The 12,560-nt window shown below is 37.4% G+C and overlaps 1 protein-coding gene across 1 annotated transcript in view; it reads right to left on the minus strand.

The window, feature by feature from the left end:
- Nucleotides 1–12,560, minus strand: part of LOC118822029 (sex comb on midleg-like protein 2) — a 54,770-nt gene that overhangs the window by 32,518 nt on the left and 9,692 nt on the right. The window contains 1 exon segment of the mRNA XM_036590825.1: nucleotides 1,813–1,903. Within this exon segment, the coding sequence (XP_036446718.1) occupies nucleotides 1,813–1,843 (31 nt within the window). The 5' untranslated portion in view covers nucleotides 1,844–1,903.

Consider the following 12,560-nt stretch of genomic DNA (forward strand, 5'->3'; position numbering starts at 1 on the left):
GGAAAAGTATCTTGACTAAATGAAATACAGTTGTGTGCAAAAGGTTTGACCAAATTACATATTTTGCTGATTTGTGAAGAGAAAAGAAGTAAACACAACCTCTGCAGTAAACTGTTTTAAAAATGACTTTATTCTGCAAATGTACTGCACAGCTACTTTATATTTGATTTAAAAAAGTTACTTAAAACTTCACCCATTCTTTCCTCCTGTATGTTTCTAATACTGCAATATTCTTGGGACATCTCGCATGCACAGCATGCTTAAGATCTCTCCAAAGGTACTTTAATCAGCACAAAGTGACCAAGATGCATGTTAGTTCACATTAAGACCAGTGATGACCAAAGCCTGGTGTCATTTTATATTATCATTATATTTATATTAATCATGTAGAAAGCGCAGACTCAATCGATACCACATTTTCATAAGTGGGAGATATTTTACTATGATTTGAATATGATAAGTCTCCTTTACATGCCATGCCATTTTTATTACGTTTACATCACAACAAACAAAGCTGTAGATACTGATGCTATGAAACTATGTAAACTGAATGTAAATGTAATTATTATGAAGCCCAACAAATAGTTACGTAATTATGTATTGTATATAAAATTATTGTAAATTGACAATAATACTACTACAGCAGCGTTCACAGGAGAAGGGTATGTGTGTGCCTCAGCTTTCACTAGGATAGAGTCATATACAGTATTTTCCAGCTTTAATAAAGTTTACTGTTACCACAGTGCACTGATCCTTATTTTTTGTTTTCGCATCCGGTTGGTGTTTAAAATTTGATAATATCAAAAACATATATTCTGTATTTAAGGTTTTCTCAAATTATAAATAATCAGTTAAAACATGAATTTGAGCTTGAAGTTCCTCTGATGAGTGGTTGCCTGCATTATCTGAGGTAGTGTTAAAGGAGAATACCACAGATTTTTCAAAATGTCTGCATAATTAAATCATTAGGATGTAAACAACGTTATGCTGAATGGTTTGATGTGAAATGCTCTGTTTTATAGAAACTTACCATGTTAGATTTGTTTGGAGGAGAAGTGATAGGAGCCTGACGTCTAAAGCATTTAATGTCTCTTAAAGCTAGACAAAAAGTTATTATTTTAAATAAATATGAATACACTGCCGGATGCCTGAGACGCTGTTTTGCAATAGTCTTGTAATGACATTTTGGCCTAAAATACATTTTTTTGTATTTTTTTTTTATTGTTTTCACTGTATGCTACAAATATCTTATTAATCCATCTCAACAAACAGGAACATTGAATACTAGCATATTTGGGAGAATAGACATAAACTAGCTCCAGAGTTAGTAAAAAAAATACAATAATAATTAAAAGAAATGATCAATATAGAAGCACTGCAAAATGTTACAGACATACAAGTCAATCATACTTTTAATTCTCTACAACTTCGTTCTTCAATTGATAATATAATTTACATTTTGGGTTAAAAGAATAGAAAACACAGGGCAGAGAGGTACATACAGGGTGTTTTGAGGCAAAATAGTCCCCAAAGAAAAGTATATTTTTCAGATTTACCAGTCTTTTACCATCTTCAACATTACACGTAATCACTCAGAAGGCACGTGTAGGTTCACTGGTGGTTCTGGATAGTAAATAAAATGGCTATATTTGTGTTGTACACTATTTTGAAAAATCAGTAGAATTTCCCTTCAGTGCTGTTAGACATTAGATACTGTTATGTTTTAGCATAATAAACTATTAAAAGCCGAAGCTGTGATGGTATGTATGTTTGGAGTGTCTACGTTTGATTGTCAGTGACTCGAGGTTTCACCTTTCAGCGCAGTCCTGCCCATGCTGATCATCGGCCACTGCGGTTCCAGAACACTGATACAATACTGCACAACACTCACTGAGGCTCAAACCTGTCAGAGAGAGAGACAGAGAGAGAGAGAGAGAGAGAGAGAGAGAGAGAGACAGAGAGAGAGAGAGAGAGAGAGAGAGAGAGAGAGAGAGAGACAGAGAGAGAGAGAGAGAGAGAGAGAGAGAGAGAGATTCAGTCAACTGAGAGAACATACAGTGAACCGGAGGTTCCAGTCAGCTGCAGTTAGATTTGGTTCCTCTTTTGAAAACAACCATCTTTCAGTCATTTTTGGGGCGGCCAATATCTCAGAAAACAAACAACACATTTTTAAATAAACGTGTTTGATGTTTTGATGTGCATCGATCATGGATGTGATGTCACAACCAAAAAAGAAATTTGCACATGGCCATATTGTGCTGTTTCTGGCTACTGGGGTAGCAAAGAGATCACTGCAAACTTTCAAACTATCTACACAATCAAAAATTTCTGGAGGCTTTAGTGCAATCTTAACAGTTTGGTCCACATGTCAGTACAACAAGGCACAACACAGGGCAGTGAATCACAACAGAAGTCATTTATATACATCAGGCTTAGGGTGCTTTCAAATCTACCTTGTTTGGTCCAGACTTTTAGACTTTTCAGCTTTAGTCTAAACCAAAATAGCAGGTGCCTCGGACCATGGTCCAGACCAAAACGAGATGGTTTCAGTCCGGATCAAACTGAACCATGGTTTGGACTTTCGGACCAATTACAGGAAGTCGAGGCAGGATATCGTCACCCATTAAACAACAGAAGAAGAAGGAAAGTCCCTGGAGAGATGTAAAAATGAGCCGCAGTAGCTCACAGCGGAGAGGAAGACATTTAATTATAATTTGGCCCAACAAAAAAGTTGAAGGTCAACTTGAAATTTCACCAACATAAAAATAAACATAAAATGAGGCCTGTGCAAAAGTTATAGCACATTTTATGTTTTTTGTTTTAAATTTTTTCCAGTATGTTAAACTCATCAATGACATGCAGATTGTCACTATGAACTTGAACTTAAGTTTGATCCCTGTAGAGGATGTGCTGGCTTTTTTTCACTTGAAAAATTCACTAAACTTGTTTTTAAGCAAGTGAGTCTCTAAACTTTTGCATGTGACTGTAAATATGAGCAGTGCTGTCACACCTGAGAAGTGATTTCAGTTCTGGGACCTCGAATGGTTGACTGATTGCATAGATCACAATGCATCGTCTTTCTACACTGTGATGTATTTCTGACTGAAAAGCTGTATTAAGGAGTCTAGCTAGCTGAGCATTTTCATTCAGTGACAGGTGGGGTAGTGGGAGGCGGAGGTAAAACAGGACATTATTGGTTAATATTACTTATTATACCATTAAAATGGTATAATATAATAAAGCTTGCTTAATATAACCAGGCACATGTACCAGTAAAGTTAAAATCATCATGATAGTACATACTATATTCAATACATCAGTGACATTAAGTGAGGCTGCTATTAGGCTAGATTACTGCTGTGTTTGCACTACAGCCTATAAGGAAATTACAGCAGCTCACACAAGCTTAATGAACCTCCAAAAGAATCTGAAGGAACCTGTCATTCTTCAAACAGCTAAGCAAAATTGCGGCCTCTCATCTCTGTTCTGCCTGTTAATGCTGATGATTGATGATTTGTGCTGCTATCTGTACACTGTCAGTGTCAGCATTATGCACTCCGCACAATGAGAAACAGCGAGTCTTCTCTTCAGAAGGTGTGTAGGCGTGCAGATACAAGTCTAATGCAGCATCAAGCTCTGACCAGGTCACTGATTGCTCACACTAATGCACTGATTTGTGTCAAAACAAGATCTTTTATAAAAAGGCAAAGACATGTAGAACAACTAAAGCAACCACAAAGATCACACTGTTCCTGTTCACACTGGGGGTGGGTGATAGAGCAAAACATAATATCCCAATATTTCTCAGGAAAATTTAGCTTACGATTAACTGCTTTGTTACATAGTAAATAGTAAAATAAAATGATTGCTAATTTGTTTTTTTCCTTCACTTTTTGTTATTACTAAAGTCTAAAGCCTGAATTGGCTAAATTGGCTGATCAGCTATTTTGCTTCCTAGTCATCAATAATTTGTAGCTCTCAACTGACGACAGACACAGCTCAAGCTCATATAAATAAATACTCACTGCTGCTCTCTAACGGTGTTATAGCCCCAGTCAGAAGTTGTTTGAAATGTCGCAATAAATGCACATTTTGCTTTTTTTTATTTACATGTATTTGTCTCAATGTAACAGATGAAAACGTGCCCAAATTGTATTCAAATAATACTACTACAACTATGGAAAATGACTGTGGTCAGCTTAAATAACTGCCTCAAACTACCTCAAATAACTGCAATCAGGCAATTATGTAATTATAACGACAAGCCTATGAGAACAAGTAATGAGCAAACAGCAGTACCAGCACCAGCAAACAGTAGGATGTACTAACCAGTGCTAAAATCACCAAAAAAAGAGACTAAAACTAAAAATTGTAGTGAAGATACAAAAACATCCGTTTTAAAAACATGGAAAAACTATATAAATACAACAACGAAGAAAACTAAATAGTAAGGACACACCCATCAAACGTTTATGGCTGAAAATGGTCAAAAATGCGGTTTTCAATTCCTGAACAAAAAGAATAAAAAAAGAATAAATCAAATAAAACCAGCCTACAATGAAGTGTCAAACTCTAAGACTTTACAAATAACATGAATGGTAAAGAAAATAAGAATTGATTATCGATTTTGATCAAAAAACTTTTTTGGTTCCTTTCGTTTTCAGTTTGAGCAGCAGATAAATGGTGAACATGTTGCCGCAAATAACTACCAGGAACATCACACAAGTGATTTGGTATCAATAGGACAACATACAAGAACTTCATTACAGGTTTGAGACCACCTGAAAACCTGTTCTACATGCAGAATACAGCAAAACAACAAATGCAGCAAAGAAAGACCCTACTAGCACACTGACACCACCTGTAGTGATGTCGAAGTGCAAAGTATAACTAAAAATAATGGAATAAACTGCCTCGGATGACCAAACGCTCTACATTGTCAAAGATTGATTTTGTTGCACAGTGTAACCTACATCCTTTAACAACTGCTTTTATTTATTGTCAGTTTGTTTCCGTTTTTGGCCCAGTGGGTCCGGAATTTTAGTTTCTGTGCATCAATACTAAACAATACTAGAGAGGAAAATGTTATCTATCACGTAACTAGTCCTGTACATCTGGATTTAGGGCAGCACGGTGCATGAATTCATATTCATTATTTATAGTTTTTAACTTAAAAGTAGCATTACTGTTTTTTTATCTGTTCCAACTTATCAAACCTCAGAAAAACTAAATATCATGGAGCATATTGGGCATCGCGAAAATGTCTTGAAGGATTGTGATGTTATGTTCTTGCCATATTGCCCACCTCTAGCTGACACCCAATGGGCTACTTGTTATTATGCAGCTTATGCAGTTGCTATACACTGGTTGTTGTTGTTTAAAGGTTTTCTATACTTGCTCTAAATCTAGATCTTTTTTATGATATCAGGCTTGCAGAAGTACCAGCAGCACCTATGATATACTCTATGGCAATAGTTATAATATAATAATGTCCCACATATCATATTGCCCACTAGTTCAGACTCAAAGCTATAATCAACAACTGCAGAAAAAGTGCCACAGCCACCCCCGGCCTGGCTGTTAGCTACCACAAAGTAAACAACACTAAACATCATGACTTGACTTCTGATCGAAACACTCTGCCCTGCTAGTGCGCTAAACTGGAGCTGGACTGTAAAGCACCGAAGAAACTGCTCAGTGATGATGCCTGTCACCCAGATGTGTCGTCTGTTTTCCAGATGCAAGTCAAAATCCCCTCACTGTCAGACTCAGCAGCAGCCTTTATAGAGCTCACTATATATAGTCCTTTATCATGATATCAAGGCTGTGAATTCTGTGAGAGCAGTTTTCACACACAGGTGTAGATTAGCTTCAACTATTTTGATTATTAAGTCATAACGAATATCACACGTTATATTCTCCTTATGTTCTCCATACATTCTCTGTATATCCTCTGCATAGTCTCATGTTCTCTTTCTATTCTCATTATATTCTGCTTATGTTTTTGGTATATTCTTATTATATTCTCCTTATGTTCTCCATATGTTTTCACTACATTCTCCTTATATATTATCCTCATGTACTCCTTATGTTCTCCTCATGCAACACACACACATCGCTCATCAAACGTTTGAGGACACCCTGCCTTCACTTATTCTTGGTTACTTTTAAATTAAGTTAAAAGACCTGCAAATACTTTGTAACCATAAAACAGCTATTTTGCAACACTCAGTTTCATGGTCATCAAAGCATCCTCCTTGGTATAAAGTAGTTATACTTAATTCATTGTTCAGTGACAGGGAAAAAAAAGAGAAACGAGTTATTCTTAGGTTATAGAACTTTGTAGTAAAACTCTGGACTCATCAGTGGGTCCTGGCCATTTAAGGGTTTGAAAATTACACAGAAGCCTCAGCTACTAAATAAAATCTTACTAAATATATAATCTCAGAAGACTCGCTTCCAGTTTTTCAAAGAAATCTGCAGGGATATTGTTCCACACCTTCCAAGTTCAGTCTTAGAAGTTGGTTGAATTTTCTGCTTTTCAAAATCCAACTAATCCCAAACACATTCAGTGATGCTGAGGTCCGGACTTCGGTGCTGTCAGAACATCAGCAGCTTCTTTGTTTGATTTGCAAATTGTCTTCTTTTCTGCCTATTTCCTTTTCTCAGTAAGGTCTTCTTGACAGCTACACATCCTTTCAGACTCATAGCACTGAGTTGTCTTCTCACAGTGGAAGGATGGACAGAAACACCTGTGGATGTTTTCAGATCTGAAGCAGCTTGATTTTCTCCTCTCTCTCAAAGATGAAAGCTTTACTGTTTATCTGATGGGACAGTTTTGGCAGTCTACCAGGGCTGCATTCAGCCCCAACGAAACGTAGCAAAACGTTTATTTAAACGGAAATGGTGGTGAACACTCTTTGGTGTGACGCAAGCACTACAACTATGGCAGCTGAGAAAGCCGTTCTTGGTGTCCTTCTAACACATTCTATTAAAATAAACATTACAATAAAATACTTACAACAAACATGTTTTCTAATGTCTTCAACTGTTGCGTACACCAAGCTGTGTATATATGTATATATATATATATATGTGTGTGTATATATATATATATATATATATATATATATATATATATATATATATACACACACACACATACATATACACACATACATATACATATATATATATACACACACACCTTTTCAACAAAACTTGTTGCTTAACCCAAAAACTGTAGCGAAACAGTGCACAACATTTTGAGATTGAACATGCTCCAGGTCTTGCAGGTGGTTGTTAGTCACATTTTCTCTACATCTTTTTATCATTTTTTGAACTCCAGTTTGGAAACTCCTGTAATTTGCTATTTTCTTTGTCTTTCCCTTCCTTAAGCAAGTGGATTATGTTATATCTAATCTCCTGAAATGTGAATAACTTGTACTTATTGGCTGTTTTGACTGGAAATTAAATGAAGAGTGGTCTCCAATATTTGCACAAAACTGTAAATCAATCACAACACAGAACAACAAAAAGAAATCACCCAACTGCTGATGACGATATAAGAGCGAAAATCAACTGAATCCAATCCTGGACGATTCAGATTCCTAACATTACATTATTCACATCAAAATAAGCTCAAAAGCTCTGATCTGATCAGAGAAAGTCAGATTGTACCATTCCACTTAAAATACATCAATACACGTAATGCAATCTGCTATCAGAGCCTTACATTCTGCATTTACAGCTTCTCTTAAACTCATACTCACTTTCTCTCTCCTGGGTTCCCCTCCATCTCCCTCTCTCCGTACTACGGGCAATACAGATTCCTCAGGGCTGTAAACCCATGTGTGTGGGGTGTGTGTGTCTGTGTTTCAGGGCTGGGTTGAGTCTGGGAAAACATGAAAAGCATTCCAGACGCTCTCCTCCTCCCCCAGAGTGTGTGTGTGCTCCCCCAACACCTCTCAAACTACACACACTCTCCACACACTCCCAACACAGCTCCTTGCGCTGATTCAGCGCAAAAGCCCCTCAGTGCCCCTCCTCAATTAATTCTCAATAATTCCATTCAGAACACAGCCTTAAATTCCCACAGCGCTGCTCAGTCTCCTAATATGTAGTCTCACAAGCTAGATTTCTGCCTATTGTCAGAGAGTCTGGTGCGCTTTGTTCCAGAACATGGCCAAGAACCGGCTACTTCTGACAGGAAATGCCATTTGACTGAGAAATAAAATAACCAACCAGTGTGACATGCAGGGCAATGATCAAAACAGTGCTGCAACAAAAACAAACCCTCAGGAAACAAACGCGCTGGCAAACTCGCAAGGATATCTCTTTTAAATTCCATGGAACTGGAAATCAGAGCACGTTTTTCTTCCTTAATGTGACGTATTTCCAAGTAAAACAGGCTACTCGGGTGGGAAATGAATGTGGGTGGGACATGATTTTATTGGAGCGTTTTATATGACTTGATAGAAGCATGAAAAGCGACAAACACGAAAGTCAGATTTGGACGGTCAGCAGAATCTGTGTGTTTTGTAGAAAAGCCAAATATAACAGATTTTGTCAAAAAATTAAATATTACAATATTTTGATTTTATGTAGTTTCTGAAACATGATTTGTTACTTTTTAAAGTTCATGATTTTAACAAGTTTTTTTTTTTTTTTCACTTTTTCAGACACAGACCAGGAGCAGCGCTTGTTAGCAGGCAAGCCTTTTAGCATCCACTCTGCTTTTGCTTCCCCTACACTTTCACCACAAAAGCAAGAGAAAAAGACTTCAGGAAAAAAGAAGTCAGGTTATCGTTACTACAAACCTATGTTTGAGTGTAACTACCTAACGTGTGTGAGCAGGAGATGATGTGGGTGTGTGTGTGTGTGTGTGTGTGTGTGTGTGTGTGTGTGTGTGTGTGTATATACACCCATCGCTTCATCACCAGCCACCTCTCAGTCTCACAGTGCGGCAGAAATCTTTAGAAAACAGTGCAAATACTGCCAGATATCTGAGCTACCTCACTCATGTTAACAGGTTAAGGGAGGGTTGACAGCATCTAATGTGACTCAGATCTGATGTTTTCAGGGCTGTGTGGAATCAAATCCGACCTGAGCCACTTTCATATGAGGTCCTAGATCGGATACATATCCGATTCATGGCCACGCGACCTTAATGTGAAGCTCAGATCGGAATTCATGTGCTTTTTTCCACTGCGCATGCGCCATCATTCAGCGTTACCATGGCTGTGGCGCCAAACAGAAGTTAAAGCCTGTAATCGGCTGAAAAGCAACAAATCTGATGTTTTTCACCTTCGTCTCGCTCTAATAATGAACAGCTGAGAGCTGATCATGCAGCGAAGGCTTGTTCTGCTCATTAGTTTGTTTGCTGATGATGCACGTGATTCATTCACGTGACGTTACTGAGTAGGATGTGCACATGCAGGTCATTTCAGGATGCCGGTTCGTTCACATTAATGATAGATTTGAATCACTTACCTAAACCATCCTGTCAGAAAGCTCGGATGTGAGCAATGAGGCTTGTAATGTGAACGGAGCCTACTGAAACAAGCAGAGACGCTGTGCTGAAAGTGCAGATTCTGAACTTCCAACTGATACCACATATTGAAGTAAAATGAGATATTTTGTTCTAAATTTGAATTTGATGGAAGGTTATTATCGTGTATACAGGCTTGTGCCACGAAAACAAAAACATTTTTGTGTTTTCACCATGTTTTTGTTGGTGCCTGACATCAAAACAAACAGAAAAATGTTAGATGTGCAGCCTGGTTTCCATCTAAAGCTACTGTCAATCAACATGCGCAATTTGAATAACTGAAAACATGCCAACCGCAGTTTTGAGATGCACAAAAATAATTATATTTGTCTTGCGATCCATTTTCTTTGAACATGTAAGGTTAGTCCATGTCCTGAATCAGCTCTAATATATTGTCTGGCCTCAGAATGTACTGTAGCAGCATGAGCAGCATATTTTTTCTCTCCCATGGTTGCGCTTGTTAAACTGAGGGGGTGCGGTCAGACAATGGTATATTGCACATGATACTTGATATCAAACATCTAAAGGGCAGACTCAAAACGTAAAGCAGATTATGTAACGTACCATGCGATTTATCATGTAATTGTGCAATTAAATTAAATTTAATTATATAGTACAGCAAAATGATGATAGCTTCACACTTCTAAGGGTTAAACTGATTGCCACTACAAAACAGTCTCTAGGGAATAACATTAGGTTAACTGCCCTATTACTACTGCTTACTGCATGCTAGACTGCCTCCTTTAGTCCAGAGGGTTCACAAGCCAGATCTTTCTCAACCTCTGAAAAGACTTTAGTGCTTTTTCATGCAAATGAATCTGAGAGCTAGTGCTGCACTTTACTCACTCGCGTTTATAACAATGCAGCAACAACATGTTATTTGGTAGTCAGGGTCTACTTACAAGCTAATAAGATGACATACATGATGCATATGTTATGTAATGTCAACAAATGATGAATACACTAATAATGTAGTATGAATAGGTGAATACTGAAAACACTCTGAAGCAGAAATGAACAGGAGGTTTTCTTACTAAATCTAGATCTGAAAACAGTTAAATAAACCTTATTAAAATGTAAAGCTTTAAGGCAAGATAACAATGGCAATTGTTTATTTATAAAAAAAAACCCTATTTAGTTGGGTGGTATCCCAGTTCATCCAGCACACCGGCTGGAGAGTTTATGCATTGGAGTTTTTTCATGACTGTCACACTGGTACAAACATACAAACCACGACAGCATTAGCCCATGTAGCCAAAGAACAGAATCTGGGTGCTTGAGTCACCTTTGAGGTTGCCACACTTCCTCTCACACTGCCTGAACAGCCTCCTGACTCAGTCAGCTGCGCACCTGCTGGTACTGACAGCGTAATTGACTATAATATTTTCCACATTCCAGCAGTGTCTGATGGTCAGAAGGATGAATTTATGAGATGCACGTATGAGTCAAGCGACTTGAGAAATTGTTCAAATTTCCCATTCCATCTTAAATGGTGCAGCACTTACCATTCAGGCGCATGTACAGGTGCCAGAATGTACTCACTGCTCCATTTAAGGTGGAACAGAAATTCAAACAAAAAGCTGCCAAATAAGCAGCCAACTTCAGCCTTGCAGAAATTACAACGTCAAACAACATTTTGCAATGCAGGGCTAGTGTTACATATTGATACTGACATAGACCTACATACACTGTTCAGTTTTGTTGTTACTATTTTACTTTGGTTGTTAAAAATGTTCTTATTAAAATGTAAAGCAATACACCAGAATAATATGTCACTGTTAACCTACAAAAATAGGTTTTCTTAAAGCATTTAAAATGGTTTTATTTGAAAATACATATATATCATGATATACAAACTGTCAGAAATTTAAATTTTACCATGATATAACTAGCCATACCACTCACTACTAACCCTTTTCCAAAGCAAGCTAATTAGCTGTCTGACTGAATCCAAGCTGAGCTTTGAAGCAGTTTCATCTTCCATTTTACTACAAAGCAACTCTCTCTTCAGTGCCACTAAGAAAAAAGCCAGTGACTCGATGTGACAAGTTCTATTGAAAAAAGCTTGATTTAAATAAAACTGAACTGAATTGAATTAAACTGAATTGAATTGAAGTGAATTGAGCAGTAATTGAGTTCACTCTGGGTAAAAGCACCGCAGGCAGTCTTTGGGGGGCCTCTCTGGAGCAGCAGTCAGGAGGAAAAGCCTCTTTAGCAGAAAAAACAATTACGGCTGACCCCTGACACAACACGGGCAGCCCAACAGCAAAAAGCCACTCTGTCACTTTAATTACTCCTAACAGGAGTGAAACGGAGAGAGACAAATGGACGACTGACCCTGACGTCCTAATCTGGAAGCAGAGTCTCTACAAAGAACCATTTCACACCAAAGCACTCTGAATAACTTCGTTTACATCTGAACAACTGAGTCAAGGAAAAATTCGGAAAATTTGATGGAACAGAAAAAAATAGTTCACCTCAAAATAGCTCGCTAGTTTTATCACTTTATTAGCACATCACCATTTTTAAGTGAACTACTTTTGAGGGACATTTTTAAGTGAACTACTTTTGAGGGACTAAATATTGGTTGTAGTTTGATTTTTAGTTTTATTTGTTACTAAAGTTTTAATTTTTTCTTGACAGCACTTTGAAATATGTTTTTTGATGCAATATTAGCGTGCAATAACTTCTGTACACCCCCAGATGCTTAGAGTTTAGAGGGCAGCGCTGAGTATAGTTTGTTTAACTGCTAGTTGTGCAGCTAATTCTAACATTTTTAGGATATATGTTGGAGGAATTGACTCTACATATGATTCACATGAAGTAAACATAGCAAGCAAGTAAGGTGGCCAATTAGCCAATCTGGCCTGTAGGCTTGTATTTTAATAGATTTACACCATGAACAAGAAAATACAAATTGTTAATCACTATTATTTACATGACAATTAATCATCAGCTAAAATTTCATGATCATGACAGCTCTAGTCTGTAGTCTGTGTACTGATTTGCA

The sequence above is a fragment of the Colossoma macropomum genome, unplaced genomic scaffold, assembly GCF_904425465.1.
Source record: "Colossoma macropomum unplaced genomic scaffold, Colossoma_macropomum, whole genome shotgun sequence".
Classification (NCBI taxonomy): domain Eukaryota; kingdom Metazoa; phylum Chordata; class Actinopteri; order Characiformes; family Serrasalmidae; genus Colossoma; species Colossoma macropomum.